Source organism: Eucyclogobius newberryi, unplaced genomic scaffold (assembly GCF_026437365.1).
Source record: "Eucyclogobius newberryi isolate DKJ021-1_F unplaced genomic scaffold, fEucNew1.0.hap1 SCAF_2, whole genome shotgun sequence".
In the NCBI taxonomy this organism is placed as follows: Eukaryota; Metazoa; Chordata; class Actinopteri; order Gobiiformes; family Gobiidae; genus Eucyclogobius; species Eucyclogobius newberryi.
The window spans coordinates 42,143,075-42,164,198 of record NW_027315834.1 but is presented as its reverse complement, the minus strand read 5'-3'; the positions used below and the strand labels follow the sequence as shown (position 1 = coordinate 42,164,198).

At 40.0% G+C, this 21,124-nt stretch overlaps 1 protein-coding gene across 3 annotated transcripts in view; it reads left to right on the top strand.

Annotated features, from left to right (window-relative positions):
• The window catches only part of unc5cb (unc-5 netrin receptor Cb), a 137,120-nt gene that overhangs the window by 103,237 nt on the left and 12,759 nt on the right, over nt 1-21,124 (top strand). Inside the window, exons 5-9 of one of the 3 annotated variants that reach the window (XM_072453058.1) lie at nt 7,320-7,500; nt 10,178-10,345; nt 11,302-11,466; nt 16,139-16,195; nt 20,734-20,925. In XM_072453058.1, the coding sequence (XP_072309159.1) occupies nt 7,320-7,500; nt 10,178-10,345; nt 11,302-11,466; nt 16,139-16,195; nt 20,734-20,925 (763 nt within the window). The remainder of the gene's footprint in view (nt 1-7,319; nt 7,501-10,177; nt 10,346-11,301; nt 11,467-16,138; nt 16,196-20,733; nt 20,926-21,124) is intronic. The other 2 variants (XM_072453059.1, XM_072453060.1) reach the window with 2 other exon arrangements.

Here is a 21,124-nt window from a genome sequence, read left to right as displayed (position 1 = left end):
GTTTGCAAAAACCCATACAGAGACCTGGTAGTGAATGGTGTTTGTGGAGTGTGTGACTCTGCAGAATGAGACATGAGTCACAGAGTCTCAGCCAGACTCGGAGAGAAAGAGAGCTCTCCCTCAGAGGACTCATTAAGATGTTTTACTGTCAATATCTCATGATTTCACATGTTTTGTTGTTTGTTTTTCTACATCACTTTCTTCTACATCCAATCCCACTGTGTGTGAAACTCTGTGAAATGTAAATGTGGTATTTTGCAAAAATCTTAAATCCAGAGGTACTGCCATACATAATGGGCTCTCTTTGCATATGTTGTGTGAGGAAACATAGCACATGTGTCATTAAACAAATAAACCTAACCACTCCTCATGCATTACCTCAAATGTAATGTAGTTTACTTTCAGTTGGTTCTGTTGCTTGTGTAACCACTGAGGTCACGAAAGGCATGTATCCTGGCCCCGCCCACAGCCATTACAAGTGGAACTTTGGCTGGACTGAAATACTGTGACTGAGGTTAGAGAAATATCTCACTTCTGCAGTCATCTGAGTATCCTGTATGCTGAAAATATTAGACACTCAGCAGTCTCCTAAAAGTCATTGTTACATGTTCCCTCAGCCATGAATATTTTATATGTACTTAATCAGTAGCAGGAGGAGAATGTAACCACAGCGACTATTCTGAGGAGTGAGAGCGACGGAGGCCTGCCCTGTGTCAGAGCACAAGGCCAAACCTGATCCCAGAAAGTACTGTTAATGTGAGGAAGAGAACTTGTCTTTGAGTAGCATACGTATAAACCTTTGTATCCGATTAGACCAATGTAGTGTCTATTTTGAGCTAATGGACACTGTGAGACATAAGCCATAAGAATGCATTTACAAATAAGTGGATAAATAAAAAACAAGTGGATTGGACATGTATGCATATGATTAAATATGATATTATAGGGCTGCTCTTATGATGCTTTTAATCGTAATTGAATCATAATGAATGGATTATTAACAGAGACAGACGTCAGCATGCTTACAAATGAACACAAACGGATATCGAGCATAAAAAGGCTGTTGTTATGGTTGTACTACATGTAAAAGGCTCAAACCGGAGGCAACTTTGTCGAGCACAGAAACACACGCGTGCACTTCAGTGTAAATACTTGTTTCATCTTGGTTATGTGCTATTTAAAGTGAATGGGTGTAATAGATACACATTTACATATAACAGGGATGTTATGAAACAGCTTGACATGCTTTGAACATGTGAACTATTGGCTACTAGCTATCGCTGACCTTCTAACTTCTTAACAGCTAAACCAAACAGTGTAAGGGCTGAACAATACCTGTATGTTCCGCTTAACACTTGCATGAATGTGATCCGCTACTGTCAATTACGGTATATGCTCAGATATTTTTGCGTCAGTTATTCCAAAATCAGCTTTAATGAGTCTCCATATCATCAATCGCGCACTAAATGTATTTCTTCAGTTTCTTTTCTTTCTTTTTTTTCTGTCTGTGAAAACCCACCTAAATCTCCCCTTGTAAAAAGATGCACTTTAACAGTGCCTCCTCTGTCGGGCCTTGTCCCGGCCTGGGAACAGAGTTCAGAGGTGATCCAGCACTGTGGGCATTAGAGGATGTTTCCATGGCATCGGCCTTTTAGCTCAGGCATCCCTTCAGCCAGCCGAGGTCCTGCCGCGTGATCATGGGGAACAGTCATCGACGCTCTGCAGGGAAGAAGTCCTGCTGCTGTGATTAAGTCCACTGGCTTTAGTGAGAAAAAGGGCACTAGCACAACAATCACACCATCCGAAAATCTGATTCTGCCGGTTTCTCCCCCAAACAGCCGGGGGCCTCTTACTTTTCATTCTTGAACTGGATTTAGTTCAACTTCCCACTTTGTTACAGGGCATTGCTGGCACAAATGTGTGATTCAATGTAAATATTACACCAAATACTGAAAATGTTGCTTTATTGTGGGGCTAGTTGATATCACAAATATAAAGTCAACAACTTACAATAAGCTGTAGTTCAAGAGGGTAAGAAAGAGCTCCACGAGTGCCCAGGCAAAAAGGAGGAGTACATTTCTGAAAACCTATGAAGGTCAGGACAAACACAACATTAGAAGTGCACTTAACACGCTTAATTGTTTAGTAATATTTCAGGCACAACAATTCATATTTACAGCTACAGTATACAACAAGAACAAATAATAGAACAATAACTTGGATGTACAATCAGAAAACCCAACAGACAATACTACAATTAGCATTATATTGGAGAAACAAGGTTGGCTCAAAGCAGTTGGATATTTCAGCTGAAGCCTTGAGTCTCAGTGGTCCGGGACACCTACACCAGCTTCTATAATAGTCCTCTGTTCTGTTTCCTGAGCCCACCACACTGCCTCCTCCTTATTCCCACTCACATAAACATGCACTTTTTATCTCATCTTAACACATCACACCTTTTGTATTTGTGCTTGTTAATATTTATACATGACTTATTTCCATACTTGCTAGGCAGCAGATGCACAGCATATGGCTAGTTGTCTTGCAGTGAATGATTGAATAATCAGTTTGTAACCTTTGGTGGCTTATCCTCCAGGTGTGTCATTCAGCCCGCTGCAGATGTATGCGGAAAGAAAGGCATAAATTACATTGGATGGAAAGTTGGGCTTCATGTGGAGATGCAGCATTCAGATAATGACTTTTCTGTAGAGGCGTCGTACACTTTATTTATTTTTTTCCTGGCTGTTCCTCCTTTTCACACCCTGTTCCACCCCCACACTGCTGCCTGCTCTATTTCTGACACTACAGCGATGAGTAATGAATGGTTTTGCCTTGCATGGGTTCCCAATAAGTGAGAGGAATGCATACAGTGTTTTCAGTATATTGGGCTAATTAGTGGTGAGCAGAACCACCCGACCGTACCACACTGCCCACACAGAGGTCACTCCTATGTTCCATCTGGAGTTCCATCACCGGATCACTTTACCAACTCAAGAAGATTTGATGACAGGAAATCCAGATATGTCCATCCTCTGAGCTAATGTGTTGCGTAATACAATTCTTTTTTATTTTGAAAGATGAATATTAATTTCTCATGTTGCTTTAAATGGCCTCGTTGAATTGTTTTTTCCCAGTTCTCCTTTCCACTCGACTTTGGGTGTACTTTAATGCATTGGCCACTTGTTTTCTGGGCCACGCAGACTGAAGGTCACAGCATCTCAGTGCCAGCATAACATTTTCACGTTACCACAAATTTTATCAAGATCAATATTATTGATTTTCTGCTCACTGCATGTTTCTCTGTTTGACATCCCCAGCATTTGCCCTGGCCGTGCATTCTGGACCTCTTTCGAAAGGCATTTGATCCGTAGAATAAACTCATTTTGGAGAATAAGCTGCATTCCTAAAAATACCTCGATTTCCTTGGTGAAACGCTTTTGTCATTACAAGTTCCTTCTATGTTGTTTTGATAGCCTTTTCCTCCCGTCACTCTGTCTGCCTCTGACCAGAACCCTCCCCGTCTTTATGACAGCTGACATGTGGCAATTTCCCAAGGAGGTTAATGACAAGGAGCGTGCCAATTAGCCTTGCGGATGTGGCACTGCCAATCAGACGCTAACGAGACGAGCGCGGGGCCCTATTTACTCTATTATGACTGCACACGCATCATCTTGTCAATAATTCAACTTGAGGGGGTGTTTGGGTCATCCGAGGTGAACCACAGTGCAGAGTGGCGTCTCCTGGGTGGCAGATTGATGTCAATGCATTTATCCACACCTGTTTTTATTATGAGGCCTACTTATGTGCGCTAAATTGAATAAATGAGCTGAACTGTTGCTCACTTTTGCACTGCGAGAGGCACGAGTTCCTCCCGTGCTCGCTCCCTCGTTGCCGCATTGCTCTCCCTCCTCTCCATCTGTGAATTGCTGCAAACGCTCTTTTGTTCAATTTTTAATTACCTTCTCGTTTAGAAGTGCTCTTGACATCTGAAAGCAGCACATCGAAAAAGGAAGCCTTTGTGATTGTTGCAAATTTAAGTAACCATCTTTTTGTTTCCGTTATCAGTGGCAGTTTCCAAGCCTATTCTTTCTACATTTTGTTGTTCTGTGAAAGATTTTATTTATCCTGCTGCTTAAATTGTGAATTTGTAATTGTGTTCTGCAGAGAACTTGAACAGCAATGAAGCTTTTCCTTGTAAAAATGCATTATTGGTTGCTGGCACGTATCCCAGCTCACTCTGCACTGTAAGCTACATTTTTGCAAGATTTTTGAGTTTACAAATGAATGAAAATCTATTGTGTAAGCAGGTCTCAAGTAATTAGAACATGTGGTGGATTAAGTTATCATGGGACAGGACTTTGTGGGCAGGTTTGTGAGCCAGTACTTGTAAACAAAATTACATTGAGCTCAGATGCTGCTGCTAAATTCATAAAGGCCACTTTTTCATTGGACTGCATTGATGTTTTCTTCATCATAATGATAAATTAATGCAATTGGCCGAAACAGATCTCAACTGACAGTCACTAGATAAACACTTCTCCAAACCCAGCCCTAAAGTTTGAGTACCGTATCATCTTGCTATGACATCAGTAGTGTTGAGTTGTTCGTATGTTTTGTCGTATATGTATCCAGTTGATTGAAATAATAGAAATAATGGGAGGAAAGATAAGATACCCTTTATTTGTCCCACAATGGGGAAATTCCAATATTGCCACACAGATAGATACAGAAACAGATTAGGCACAGAAGTATAATAATAATAAAGAAACTGATAACTTATAGGTATTATATAGGTAGGTAGGTATTATATATATATGTGCAATTACTGTGCAATTCATGTGCAGTTACTGTGCAATTACTGTGCAATTTATTGTCGTGACACATATTCATGTGCAATTACTGTCGTGATCACATGCAATGGTATTTATTTATGATTTATTTTTATCTTTATTATTTCCCCCCTCCATCCCTTGTTGGGAAATGGGAGGTTTTGTCTGTGGGAGTTTTTGTTTATAAGAGATCTTCTACTGAGAGTGTTTTTCAAACTTCCTATAAGTGATCTGTTCTTTTCTTCTGTATCTACCTCTGTATCTGCCTGCGTTGCATCAATGAAATTTCCCCATGTGTGGACAATAAAGGAATATCTTATCTTATCTTATCTTATATACACCGTCAAGGCTCCATAAGTGAAATGATCTATTTTGGTCAAAATGCCACACTTTTTCCGATTTGAAGAAAAATATGACCAATCCAATCACCTGTTACTGTTACTGTACTGAATTAGTGACATGTAATTGTAACGAAGGAACAGAACACTTCTAAAATGCAAATGTGGAAAGAGAAGATGAAGGACAGTGCTGCCTGTGAATAACATTGTGGAGAGTGAATGAGGGAGCGGTGGTGGAGCAGTGGGATAGTTGTTTGTACCAGTCTTCGGTTGTTTCAATGTATTAATATGTATTTTTATGACTGTAATTACACAATTGCAGCTACACTTGGTACAATGGCAATTGTAACTATTCTTGACTCTCTTTACATGTTCAAAGTGTACACTGAATGTGAGACGTGATCTATTTTTGATGCAGTTGCCATTTCTATTTGAAAAGTGAATATTGAAAAAATATGTGCTTCATCTTTTCCACCCAGGCTTTTGTGTGAGAGATTGAATTTGTGCAGCTGCTGAAGGGAACCCTATCCTATGTGGTGCAAAGTGACTGATTCATCAGAGACACTGCAGCGGTTTACTCTAAATCTATGCTTAGGTCCTGTTTACATCAGTCTCTCAGTTTGTCAGAGAAGATGTCTTCATATGTTAGACATGCTCCGACTTGAACAAAGCTGGGGTTTTAGACCAAAGTCCTGTGTTCCTCTGCAATGTTCCCAGTGGATTACAGATCTGAGCACTTGTCGAGGCGTGACGGTGCTGGTATTTCTATTTATCGCACATACTCAAGTCGTTATCTGTCTGGTTTTTCTATCACAATCAGTGCATCAGTTTAAAGCACAATGCCGTTACGACAACAATGACAAACGCGCCTTCGCATTGACTTGCTGTGGTGTTTTAACAAAGAATTCTCTTATTATTTTGTCTCTGAGGAAGTCCTATCAGGTTATTGTCCTACACTTTGGTGTGTACTTGGCTTCGTTTGAGAAAGTGGCGTAGTTATCTCAGCCTGTATGTACGTGTCTTATCACCCAAACCTTATCTGCAGTACTCATGGTGTGACACAATGCACAGGAAGTTAGCTGTTTAACACTACACACACAGGAAAACCAGAGGGAAAACACGTTGGTGGTAGAGCATACAATGATACGTGCAATTGTGCAACAAACAAAATAGTAAAAGGATCTCGAAGGCAAAGTAACGTCTTTGAATGGTACAGCAGTCTAATGTTGTCCCAAATTGAATGCCTATGTTGCAATAGAAAAGGTCAGGGTGCCTCTCTGCCTGAGGAGATGGGGAGTTTTCTGCAGTTTTTTTTTTTTCTTTTTTCTGTTTGTTCTGCTGACTGCTATTGCTATTGACATTTCTACAGTCGACAGACGCATAGGAACGATAGAAAAAGTCCTTGTTTAATGCCACTCATATCCTATGGTAAAGAACCAGGGGACCAACTACAGCTACAGCTTTGGTTGAGTAATCTTGGGTAATCGTAGATCATTTATATGATGTGAGACATGCCCCTCTCTGACAATGTTCAAATCTAAACTAAAGACAGTGATGTTTAGCTGTGCATATGACTGAAAGGGTTTTCTTTGCACTCTTCTCTTTCATGTCTTAAACTGTTTGGTGATTTCTGTCATGTCTTTGTGTGTTTAATGCATTTCTTTTCCTGTTTTGTGAAGCACTTTGAATTGCCTTGTGTTGCTCTACAAATAAACTTGTCTTGCCCAATGTGTAATGAATTGATCGATGGAGTCAGTTTATTTAATCCAATCAGCATTCCTCTCTGGTATGACATTTTAGCTCAGTAGGAAAGGTCTTTGGCCTTCATGTGGGAGGCTGGGGTTCACAGCCCCCCTTTGTATAATAGATTTTTATTTAATTTTGTTTTACTTTTGTGTTGTCCACTAAATATTGAACACCCCAAGTCTGCTTTCCCATCCATAAAAGTCACTGCACGCTACAGCTAGTAAGGCAGGGTTTGAATATCAGGTAACCCAGCTTTAACAGGAAATATGGTTCAAAGTATCCATATAATTTCTTTGTACTGGAGAGTCCTACAGCTGTCAGACTGGAATCAATTAATTTCCGTTAGGGATTTTCATATGAATGTTTGTACATGTGTAAGTTACACGTTTCCTTTTGTTTTTTCCAGGTGGAGTGGTTAAAGAACGAGGACATTATCGACCCCGCCGATGACAGGAACTTCTACATCACCATCGACCACAACCTGATCATCAAACAGGCCCGGCTCTCCGACACGGCTAACTACACCTGCGTGGCAAAGAACATCGTGGCCAAGCGCCGCAGCACCACCGCCACTGTTATCGTCTATGGTAATCCCACCCACTTTACGCTGCAGTCTGTAATCATCAGGATGCAGCTCTTGAGCCTTCATAGTGTTGTTATATTTTGATTCAAAGCCATTTCAAAGTCAGTCTACGTAGAAAATCCCCGCTCACCTGTAGTGGAGATCATTCACTCAGTTTGTCGTGCAAGGAGTAGAAGATTTTAAAAAAAAATCCCAGTTATTGTAAGTTGCTGATGTGGCAGGGACGTACTTAAAGAAACGCCTGCTGAGGTATTACACAGACTGTCGTTGTAACTTCAACTAACACAACAGTAGCTCTGAAGTTTAAACTCAATCCCCACCGGAGGACACAAAGGGCAAGGAGAAATGAGACGCCACTTTTTATCTTTGAAGAGATGTTGCTTGTGTGAAGAATTATTTTGCTTTGATAGTTCAACCTGTGTTAGATTTAAGAGTTAAGATGTTCTTCTGAAGAACTTAAGCTGCTCATTTGTTTTTGATGCACGTTCTTGAGCAGAAAAAAACACAAAACAAGACTGTTGCAACACAATAATAATATGCCCTTTGAAAACCATGAACAACCATTATTGTAACCATGAACTTTTCATATGTACGGATATCTAAAAAGCTTCTACCACTGATCATACTATTCTTTACAACATTCTATCGCATGGTTCAATTTCATCCTGTAGATTCATCTTGGTGGACAGAGCAATGTCAGATGAAGATTTTTTTTATGGACATAAACCTCATTTCCAGAGCAACTGCTTATTCCAGAAATGCATGCTTATTACAAATGTGGCGCCACTGAAAAGAAAACACAAACGTATCATTTTCTTAGCAGCTGCTTTAGTCTTGGCATTATATTATTTGTCTATTTGTTGTGTATATAGTTCTTTTATGTGAAGATAGTGGTTTGTTGAGGTGTAGGTTGATGCAAATACAAGCAGAAATTCCAAGGGTCATTGACTCCACAAGTCGTTGTGCCATAAATGCGTCCTTTTAGCTCTAAGTGTCCTGTAAGTGCTTTGAAGTCAGCGCATCCTTGAGATGGAGCACTGCGAGGCCTGAATCTGTTTATGTCGGCCTTGGATCCGCTTTCTCTGGCTTTTGCGAAACATAACGTACACACATTCTCAACACAATAATATGGTGTGTGTGTGAAAACAGATAGAGCACAATACAAAGGCTATAAAAGCTGCCCGGCGGGATGAGGAACGGAAAAAAGTGAACGCCAGGAGAATATGTGCTGTTTATTTGAATACTTTAGATAATAGAAAGAGGTGGGCAAAACAGGAAAAATAATCTGCTGAGGATAGAGCAAAGCTTGGAAAAAGTACCATGGCAGTTTTCAAAGTCTCTTGGATAAAATCTATGTAGGCTCGCAGCTTAAACAAAACCATTACTATCTTGAAACCAGAACTATCACAAACCATTGGATTTACTACTTACAAAGGTTATTCTGGATGCAATTAAAGTATGTGGTTTGTAGCTTAGGATATTTGATACTAAAAACCGGTGGCAAATTGAGAAAAATCATCCAGAGAAAACGATACGAGTAAAACAAAAAATCCCTGTGTCCAGTATTTCGGGGCTCATTCATAATCTTGTCACATTTGAAAGTGCTAAGGCTCCAAGGAGTAGCCTAGATCCACCATCTTAAATGCCACAGACTTGTTCTGAGCCACCAGCCCTGGGTGTCACTCGGCACTGGATTTGAACCACTGACAGAGATGGATGAGACAGGGAAGAGAGGCATTAGGAGGAATCAGCGAATGGAAAATGCAGCAATCTGACCGGAATTTACTGCGTGGCTGCGTGTGAGAGTAGCTGTGCAAAAGTCCAGGGTCACAGCCGACGCTTACCTTTGTCTTTATGTTTTCATGCTGTCTGTGTATATAGACTTTACTGTAATGTATGGGAGATGGGCAATTAGTCATATTTTAATTAAATTGAGATCAAATTGTATGAAGATTTTTTATTTTTATTATTGACAAGTCTCCAGCCGATCCTGTAAAAACACGTACAGTAGTTTGGAGCACTATTTGCCGTAAGAAGGCTTTATTAGTTTAAGTTCAGGTCTGCCATGTCTTTGTTCATGAACTGTATGACCTAGAAGAAGATTGTGGGAAAACATTAACAATACTTTTTTTTGCCATATCACCTGACCCTACCTATCTTGCTGGTATCCAGAATACACACTTCCTCTTTACGAATTGTCTTGACGAGTCTGGTGGTCACCACGGCGGCCTCCGTCACACCTCCAGTCAAACTCAAACATACCCGTGCAATCAAATTAGTTTATTTCTGTGATGAAACAATCAAATTCTCTGGTCACCAATTTAGAACTAAATAAAACGTATCCTACCTCAGATTAAATGTATCTTTCACTCTGATTCTGCAGAAAGTATTTTCTTTTTCCTCGTAAGCAGTCATTTGTTTATACGGACACGGGCAGACCATGTGTGTCCCTCATTCTGGACTTCCGGGGCAATATCATCCAGCCCTATAAATGTGTATGCTAGTCTTTTTATTTTCTCTAATCAATTTTCTTTCAGTCTGAGGGATATTTGTTTCATAATGTCCTTCATTTTCACCATACCATTCACAATAAGCCCCTGATTTCACCGCCATTATTAATCAACAGCATTCTCCGAGGAATAGCTAAAACAGTAATGGTAATAAGCCTGTCTTGTTTTCAGTGAATGGAGGCTGGTCCACGTGGACAGAGTGGTCGGTGTGTAACAGCAAATGTGGACGTGGGTACCAGAAGCGCACACGGAGCTGTACCAACCCGGCACCGCTCAACGGAGGGGCAATCTGTGAAGGGCAAGGGATTCAGAAACTGGCATGTAATCCCCTGTGTCCAGGTAAAAGCATAACGCCACCGTGAAGATCACAGTTTTCATGTCTAACACACATCACCATCGGGCATAACATAATGATCCACTGTCTAGTGTTGGTAGTGACAATGTGCCTTGATCCTCTGTGTAATAAATGCAGCTAGTCGTGTGCATGCATTGTATATTAACACCTTCCTGTTACCAGTGGTGACCAGGCCATTATGGATGTCGCAATGTCCTATTCTAGTGGTGCCATTATTCTGGGCAATTTGTAATTATTGACATGTTTGTTTTGATTTTTTTTATTATTATCTAGTTTTAAAAAGGCTTAGTAGCTTGTCTGTTTGATTGATAGAGGAGAGAGACAGAGACTATAGTCAGCAATACATGTTTTTAATTAGTGGACTTTTTTCTATTGTACATTGAGACTTTTTAAATACACTATCAACCAAATAAAGGTTGAACTATGGTGATTGAAGGCTTCTAGAGATTAAAAAAATCAGAAATTGTTCATTCCCTTTTGACATTTTGATTTAATAATGTCACTGTCTTTATTACAAAGGTCTTTTTTAATGTGTCTTAGAGTCAATATAGGTCAGATAACAATTACGATTATCAAAGTCAACTTGTCATGATTAGTCGATTCATTGTTACAGCCCTATTGAACCACAATGTATTTCCACATCCTGTGACCACTGCAGACCACAAACGCCTCACATTCGATGCAGTGCTCGACATCCCATCATCAAAACCCACACAAAATGTTTACTTGCTGCCTGACATCACTTGCCAAACTGTATGTGTCTCCCACTCCACCTGTCAGTGGTCCTGATGTTATGCCTGATGAGTTATCAGGACGATGCAACCCCATGTTTGCATATGCCACTGTTTGCTGTCTGATCCACACGTCACCCACGCTCACGCCTCTCCCCATGTTCACCTGTTCACTGTGTCCATCTATCCTGTCTGTTGTTGTGTGGTAGTGGATGGCCTGTGGACAGAGTGGAGTAAGTGGTCCACCTGTGGGACAGAGTGCACCCACTGGAGAAGGAGGGAGTGCAACGCCCCTGCGCCCAAAAACGGGGGGAAGGATTGTGAGGGCATGGTGCTCCAGTCCAAGAACTGCACCGATGGGCTGTGTATGCAGAGTGAGTACCTAACCCAACCCTCTGCTCCTCCCTCGCACCTGGTCACAAAGGAACGCACCATCTGACTTTATACCAAGGATGTCTTGAGATCTTAAAGAAACATGATTTTTTTTCTTTTAGCTGACATTCAGAGCTGTGTCTTATATTGTTATATGCAGTACTTTTGAAACTATCTATTCCCTATGCAAATACAGTTGCATTGGGAATATACAAATAGAATACTTAAAGGTGCACTATGTAACATTTTGTGAGGGGTTCATCTGCTCGTCTCCATGGTGAAGTTACTGCTCTGCCTGAAGTGTTGCACAGTATTGCAATAGAGTTATCTGCATTTATTCAATTTTCAGGTGCTTTGATCGCTCAAAAGTATCTAGACAAACATGCATTCTTACCTGACCTGTAACTTGACCTAGTAATGTAGTCTGCTTGCTTCCATGGAAATATACACGTTTAATGCCATATTGTGGAGCTTTCCGGGCAAAGCAATAACATCCTTTTTGAGACAAGCAGGTAGCGGACGGCCACCAGTTACATAATGTACCTTTAAATGTTAAATATACTCTTTAATATGTACATTAAAGTATGGGTTAACTCCAGCTCTCCGTAGTTATTTTTTGTAACTGATTCACTTTTAATCATGCACATACGTATGACATTATGATAAAATGAGAAACACTTAAAGTTCCTTCCTTTACTGTCAGAAACTCAAAGGAATCGGATTGTGCCATAGAACCCCCCGTGACCATCATATTCACTGCGACCTCATCTCTGCACTGTGTTTCACTCCAGCTCATAAACCCATAGTCTTTCAGAGGGCTGCACCACATTTACTATTCATACACAAGCTATAGCATATTTTCTTGTACAATGCGCCAAGCAGACCCTCTTTTCTTGTCAACTTGCGATTAGAAAAGGTGCTCGGTAATCGGACTAGTACATGTAACGTACTAGTTGAAAGTTCTGTTTAAAAAATTGTTGAGAGTTTTGTTTATAATAAAAAAATGTTTGCCTAAATGAGCAGAAAAGAGTCGTGAGAAGTCAGACAACGGCATGGCAACGGTCCTAAAGTGTCATAGCAAAAGCAAATAATCAATCACCATTATGCAACAGACATTGGTAAACACTTACATCTAGTTTGTGTGAGGGACACTTAAAAAGGCTCATCTTTTATTTTGTGTGTCGAGAGAACCTTTCCCACTGAGACCTTTTTCCAAATCTGCCAACGAACTGCAGGGAGTGTAAGCACAAGAGTGTTAAACGCTGTCGCCTTTATTAAATGTCTTGACTACTAAATATTGTCGGAGGTGTCAGCGCTGTGCTCCCAGAAGAGGTAGATAATTCACTACAGATGGTGATAGTGACACTAATCATATAACAGAGGCTGAATTTAATACAGCTGATCCAAGTGTATGAGCTTCCGCTGTGCTACCGACTGTCGGCTGTGGACGTGATAGATTCAGGGTGACATCACGCTGCCGGTCAATATGTCACTTCACCTCGCATCTAAAGTGAACGTGCTCCCAGTCCAGCAGGCCCGTGTTTCGAGAGGTCAGAAAATACAATGTTGTGATTTTATTCAGAGTCCCAGTGCCATGAAAGCTTTGCCGTATTTGAAATAGCCAAGGCCACGTGTAGTAACAGCACACTCCGTGAATGTGCTTTATAAAAGGACATGCAATTTCACTGCTTTGCATATTCTAATCTCAACCGTTACAGTTTCTGAAAAGCCACATAATAAAATAAATGTGCTTTTGTGTTTGTATGCTGTAATTATACTATAGCAAGCAGTACAGAAAGAGATGCATAGAAATTACATTAAGAATAAAAAAAAACAAAACCAGAAGCACAGAAAATATCCTTGGTGAACTATAGTTTGACAAGAGATTAAAAGCAGGACACATACATAACTCAATGATGTAAACCCAGTTGTGTGTACCAGTGTACAACATATTCTACTACTACTGTTTTCCACTCAAAGACCAAACCCTGCAGTAAACGAGTCTTTCCATGTGAACATACAGTACCATGCACTTCCAGCATCACTTCTTGTTAGCATTGCACAGAATATAAAGCATAATGATATGGATGTTATGGATGTGCGATAGTTCCAGGAATGGATTTTTGGGGAAGCTAAAAGGGTGAAGCCACTTATGTCAACGGTAATGACCATTTCCACTCACGTTTAGGAGCAGGGCCCATTATGGGAGGTTGTGTGCAATCTGAACTCACCCTGGACCTCCGAGACTGAACACTTGTCTGAGTGAGGAGTCCTCTGCCTCCACCTTGATCTTATTTTCACTTGTAGGAATGTATTTAAATCATTTCAGTTGCACTCCATCTGTGAAAGGAGCTGAGATGGAAACAGAACTCAAAATATTCAGTGTCAATTGCACATCATTTTAAAAAAGACAAAAGGAAAAGAAATGCATTTTATTGAATTTGTAGCTTGTACATCCCACTTAGTGTGTTGAGGAGTTTGGCCTTAACAACGTTAGGAGTTTTCAGAATGCACTTCTATCTTGTCTGATAGAACTTGATGTCAGAACATAGTTTTGGAGTTTGACTGAATGACCCGGGTAGAAACATGTTTGGCAATGCTTCCATAGTGCCTTCTGTTGTTTTGATGTTGTTGTTGTCTGGGCCAGTGGTAACCCTGCACCCTGACATCACATGCTTTTGACATATCATTCTGAGGAAAGGGTGGGAACCGCTCCAATGAGCCAACAAGGGCACATACTTTCTTCAAATAAAACTAGCAGCAAAACTTGAAATGTTTGTGGAGCAGTAAGAATAACTGGAACAAAAAGGTTTGGTGGTGTACTTCAATTAATTTCAAAATTACTTCAATTATTAAAGTACTCTGCCATTTCATAATGCACATCTGGGCTTATAATTGAATATAATGGCGGATCATGATAAATGATACGGATTAATGTATGCTATGATAAATAATTCTTAGTTTTGTCGTTTATCTTATGGATGCCATTGACTCTTCCCAAATATTGCCAATTTTTAGACCTTCATGTCCTATTGTTGAGATATTCATGACAATCTATCATTATTGATCACGTGTAATCAGAATATAATACTTGCACTGACACCCACCCACAGTTACAAGCCCTCATTTATCCACATGGTGCCAGTAGAAGTTCCAGAGCATGGGTGGGGATCGGCCATCCGCCAGCCTGACCCTGACTGTCACCTCCCGGCTGCAGCGGACTCCCTCCCGGATGATTACATGCACACGGCCGCTCCATCCATCACAGCATCGATTCCCTGTCCGAGCGCTTGTCTTCTTGCGATTAGCTTCTCTCCCAATAAGAACTCCATTGTTTGTATAGTTGTTTATGGATGTCCCACAGAGCCCTACATTATGTGTTATAGCACTGCTGCTGCCTTTAATACACAACCTGTAAACACCTCATGTTATTTTGAATTAACGGCTCCAAGCAGCTAAATCTATTACTAGTTTACCGTTACTATCATTACTAATGCTGCACCGGCACTGAAACGCAGCATGACAAAGGCCATTACAATACACTTCTCCAACAACGTACTTTCATATTTATAAGATAAGATAAGATAAGATATTCCTTTATTGTCCCACATGGGGAAATTACATTGGTGCAACGCAGGTAGATACAGAGGTAGATACAGAAGAACAGATCACTTATAAGAAGTCTGAAAAACACTTTCAGTAGAAGATCTAATGAGTAAAACTCTTTCTATCATTACATTATCATTTACAAAAACTCAATAACCCAATAATTAGATCTGATCTTTGGTGTGTGTGTTACATGCACAAAAGAAATTTGATCGTCTAAAACATCTGGTGACGTCAGTTAATCAATGGACTTTTTAAAGTAACTGCTGCATTTGGAAGAAAAAGTACAAGAAATGTTAAAATAACTCAATTTTCAACCTTCAGCATTTTTGCTTTCATTTTTGTCTTTGCCACATTAGACCTTTTTGCATAATTTCCTGAGTCAAAAGTGAACAGTCAGAAAGACATCTGATTGCCAGGTGTTACTGCAAAATACACATTTCATTTCAATAATCTGATAACCCCAGAAATCAGACAATGATCAGATTTTTGGTGTGCACGTAAACACAACCACAGATTATATCCCATTCATAATGACTATTGCAGTATTAGTTTGATCTGTATTTGTACGTTTATTAAAATAGCTGTGAAATGTAACACTGACCCACCATCAAACCCAGACATCTTTTTCTGTGTGCCTACCACCTGTTTTGTCAACTAGGTAAAAACACGACAGATCCATCCTCTCTGTGTACTCGTCTTGTGGCAGATGCAAGGTTGCACTGATTTGTTTAGAGCCCACATTTTTCTAGTTTGCCCCCGTCTCCTCGCAGCAGCAGCAGCAGCAGCAGCAGCAGCAGCAGCAGCAGCAGTGAGACCAGTTGATGGATCGTGCCCCTCTCTCACTGAACCACCATGTCTCCTTCCTCTCTCATCCATCTCCATACTCAATACTCAGATCTCAAACTAAGGGCCAAATCAAGAAACATAACGTCTCTGTGTCATCACTCCACTCATGACTTTGGAGCAGCCTCATTTGTTCAGTTTGTTTTTTCTGTTGCCTTAAATTTGATTTTGATCATCTCTCTCCTGTCTCCCTCCGCTGCACCATCCCTCTCTCTCTTCAAGGTTCCTTATATCAGAAGTCCTCAGAGCCAAAAGACACCAGTCAGTTGGGAGCTCCATGTGAGTTATTTTTTTATCATTTTATTTGCTTTATGTTTCTTCATTTTTTTGTCTGTTCATTTAAGTTTAGTTTTTGCCTTATGTTGTCAAACCTTATACTGAAAACACAATATAAGCTAAACCTCTACATTAACAGTGTTGGGAAGTAACAGAATACATAAATACCGTATGTGTATCAGGTACAGTACTTGAAAAGTCAGGGAAATAGAGAAAAAATAGAAAAAGCTGCTCTTACAGCTTCATTTGTGATACATGTTCTCTAATATCATAATGAAATGCCAAATGGTGAAACAAACAGCTGTTTAGTCTTTAGCGTTCTTACACTATAATATAATTTACATAACTCAGTGAGATTCTTCGAAGTATTCACAATAACGCTCTGATTACACCAAATAACAGAGTACCGGTATGTTCCAAAATAAATGTAATTGCAGGTTCAGTATTCTGTAACTAAATAAACATTTTCAAAGTATTCCTCCCAAAACAGTATATAGATAGTTGTAGTACTGAACAATTTGGTAATCATTACTACATTACTACTAAAAGTGACCGCTTGTTTCAGGAAGTACATTTTCCACAAATTGTTTCCCATAGGGATTTCAAAAGAAAATAATATTAAACGTCTTAAAAGTTTGATTGATCGGGACTAATCAGCTCTGTGGTAAGTAATGATCACAAGATTTATATTTTCTATTTTAAATCTTAAACCATTAAGTTGGACCATTTTGCAGCGTTTCAAGTTTTATTTTGAAGTTTTTTTAGTTTTTTGGACTGAAATCCATCACTTTACCAGTTCACCCCTGCCATGTTTGCCTTTTTAACCCCTGTCACCATAGAAAATACATGCGTAATATACATCAATCAAGCCTATGTGTTATCTATTCATGCTAACAGTATTTTATCCTAATGGAGTGCACATAATCTTCACAATCTCTTACATAAATGTCTTTTCTACGTCACCACTGTCCCCACTGTCCCCACTGCTCCTCCCGACCGTTCCATTTGATTTAGGATCACCTCTGCCCCTGAAAAAGAACCCATCATTGTGCCTCCCTCTGAGCCGCTCTTTCTCCCTCTGCCTCCTCATCGCTAATCCCTTTCATTTACATTTCTTGTACTTTTCCCTATTTCCGACAATTGTTCATGTTCAAAGGCGTGTATTAATCTAAGTGAGACATTCTATTGCCCGCACTTAGCAGGCTGCTGTCTTTATCATCAAAGTGCAAATGGGAAGTTGCGTAACCAAGGACATGTATGTTAAACAACTGCGGGGGGGAACTTGATAGAGTGGAATTCAGACTTTATTCACTGGCTTCCTGTTCTGTGTCCGGGTCGTGTCTTTGAGGGGGAAGATTAGAGGCTAAACGCACATTGAAAAAGAGCCTGACACTCCGCGGTGATGTCTTCATTAGGACTAGACCACACATTTCCAAAGATACATAGCACATATTCATTTTCTAATCAAAGCAAATATTTTTTTACATCCCGGGCTCACATTGCATAACTGGCGGGATGTTGAAATGTATAGCTGGTTGATCAAAGGTGTGTTTTTGTCTCTTGTAGCTTAACATTATAAACACAAGTGGTGAAAAAAGGGCTTAAAGGATTATGCTAAATGTACTTTTAAGAGCTTTTAACCATTGCCATTGTTTTCCTTTCTCACTTACACATTATGTAGAATGATTTATGCAAGTTTGACAATCCTTATTCTCCTTCTTTCAAACTGCCATTACTCCAAAAATGCCTGTTTTCCCTGAACTCCCATACATACCCACTGCTCTGTACTTTATGCTCTCTTTTTTTTTTTTTTTTTGGGGGGGGGGGGGGGGGGTGATATATGTAGGATCCAGTAGTGTCGTGTAGCCATTTTGCACTTTGTTGTGGCATTTAAAGTGGCAGTAAAGGGGCAGGCAGAAATTAGCAAGTCGGTCACATAATGAAAAATATTCGTGGACAGCACAGTTGGTGGTTGCCAGTGAAGTGTTGCATTATCTTTAGCTGATCCTTTGCGTTGCTGTATTTAATTCTTGTTCATTTATTATTCAACACAAAGTTTCCATTTGTTTTGTTGGAGCAATATAACCATGTAAATTAAATTACTATATTTGCCTTATCAATTTGCCTTGTTTGCATTTTTCAATTAAGGATCATAAGCGGCTTAGGAGGGTACAAGCTGTAATATCCTAAAATGGAAATAAATTGTGTGAAATAAATTAATGACTTGTTCCTTGTAGGACTGTAGTCAATAAAAAATATTCTTGGTCGACTAAAGAGGGGGACTCCTTAACCTTAACCAAATTAATTGTTCCTAATGCTAAGACTAACAACCTGTTGTTAGTATATCGTCCAAAAATAAACATTTGCTGAGAAAGAAATAGAATGCTAACCTCTGCTGCCCATGGAACGAATTGCCAAACTTTTCCACACTCCCTAGAATCACATTCTAGGGAGTGTGGAAAAACCTCTACCAAACAATTACGCATTTCTATTTAACCCAAACTGCACTCACAGGACTACAATGGCACGGAAATGCATGCAAATGCAACTATTTATACAGAAAATGTTGTAGTTGTACGTAAAATGGCCGATTAAACTCATGATTCACTTCCAAATGGTCAGCTAACTCTGCATTACTTCTCCTTATAATAAAAAAAAGTTGGTTGACAATGCCACCATCGGCCGATTAATTGACTAAACAACTAAAGGCAGACGGCACGAGTGGAACCTTGTATTTTTATACCAAGTGACATTAATTTTGTTGACCGTTGTGCCGTTCCCCAAATGTTCCAGAAGACATTTTACCAAAAATAAAATAAAAAGAACAAATTGATAGCCAGTCAACTTTATCTTCTTATCATGTGTCCTCACACAACTCCTTTATGTTTGTAGAGTAGACAGGACACAGACTGAGGGTCAACTCTACCTCCAAATCCATGAAGCGCCTCTACACACATACTACATGTGTGATGCTGCCATCTACTGGTCACTCCTTCATACCATTTACATAAACATTCACACACTTTTGTCTCATGATATCCAATGTATTTGTATTCTATGTGTTGTCATTGTTGTATTGTGTTAACCTACAAGCATTGCTTAGGCTTTATATGACCCCGTTATATATTTATTTTATGATGCAGTTGGCCCTCGTTTTGTCAGCATGGTGGTGACAGTGAAGGACATTCTTCAGCAAACATGCAGAGTTCAAACTGTCAGTAGGCATCCATTAGGGGTCTGGTGTTATAATGAGTGGCTCTGGGGCTGTGGTCCATGCCAGGCCTTCTAATCACTGAGGCTCCTCCAGCTGGAAACTGGACACAAAGACTCTGGGAGAAGGGAGAGAGGCGCACATGAAAGACAGTTGGAGAAAAGCAAGCTATGTCTCGATTTTATCTGAACTGTGTAAGAACAAAGCCAGCTCCACTCTGAACTTCAGCGCAGAGCATGGTAATTTGAAAGATGAAAACGTCTATATTTCGGTCTTCAGTGCTTTTGATCCAGTCTGTGGCTGCTTGTTAGGACTGATTTCTGCCGGAACAACCTTCCACATTAATTGCACTTGAGTTAATCAATGTTTGTGTCAGTTTCAATGTGCTTTATGCTATGGGAGATGCCAGAAAAACAAAAGTACCCGAAATATAGTTTATTGCACAGGAGTAAAAGGACTGTTGCTTGTACTACTTGAAAAACACTATTGCTTTAGTTGTATGTCTAATTATAATAATCATACTACATTGGATTTATGTAGCGCCTTTTAAGACACCCAAAGGCATTATTCATTCTAGGTGATGCTAAGCTCCGTAGCCACAGCTGCCCTGGGGCAGACTGACACCACTCACCATCACTAACACTACATTCATGCTAGGGAAGGTACAGTGTCATGTCTAAGGACACAACGACATTTACTAGACCAGAGGTTCCCTGTCTTTTTCTTCTAGTGACCCCTATTTTACTCATGGATAAGGTTCAGGTGAAATGGCCGGGCCACAATTTGCTGTAAATGAAGTGCATGATGCAATTGTATTTTTGGGCTAGACAATTCATCTTGCCAATGTATGAAATGTTTATGTGATGAATGGGAGTTGGAGGGGTCGTATGTGGATTGCAAACTATTGCACGAGTATTATTATTATTATTATTATTATTATTATTATTATTATTATTATTATTAATTGTAGTAGTAGTAATATAACAACATTAATAACATTTTAAAGACTTGATTGAGCTTAGAATTCTTGCATCTTGCTTTAGCATCTTTGCTTTATCCATATCCCTATTAATGGAAGCCACCAATAACCACACCATGGGGCAATATCCCTAAAACACACAAGAGAAACAGAGCATTTTTTTCTATTTCCTTCTAGATGGACGTTCATATCCGGCTCATTTTAAAGCAGGATATTAATCTGCTGATAATGGCTGATGATGGCTGATGATGGCTGATCACGGCGTCTGCACTTCGCTAAAGCCGCCCAATACTATCAGTGTGATGTGTGAAACTCATTTGTGTCTCTCTGCTTGCTCTGTCCCCTCCTCAGTGGCCCCCAGCACAGATGATGTGGCATTATACGTGGGGATTGTCATAGCTGTCATCATGTGCCTGGTCATCTCCGTCGCTGTGGCGCTCTTTGTATACAGGAAGAACCACCGCGACTTTGACTCTGACATCATCGATTCCTCCGCCCTGAACGGAGGATTTCAGCCCGTCAGCATCAAGACCGCTCGCAAAGGTTTGGCGCTTTGTGTGTTGACTTGAAGCATATCGAGAATTGTATATCAGGGTCACATATTGCATAAGAGATGTAAGATGCTTGCAATATTACCACTTGACCTTGGTGGGCTATAATTTATTCCTTGTTTATTTTATACTTTACATGCTGCCGCTTTGATAATCAGTAAAACCTTGCATTTATTCACGGATTTAGTTTA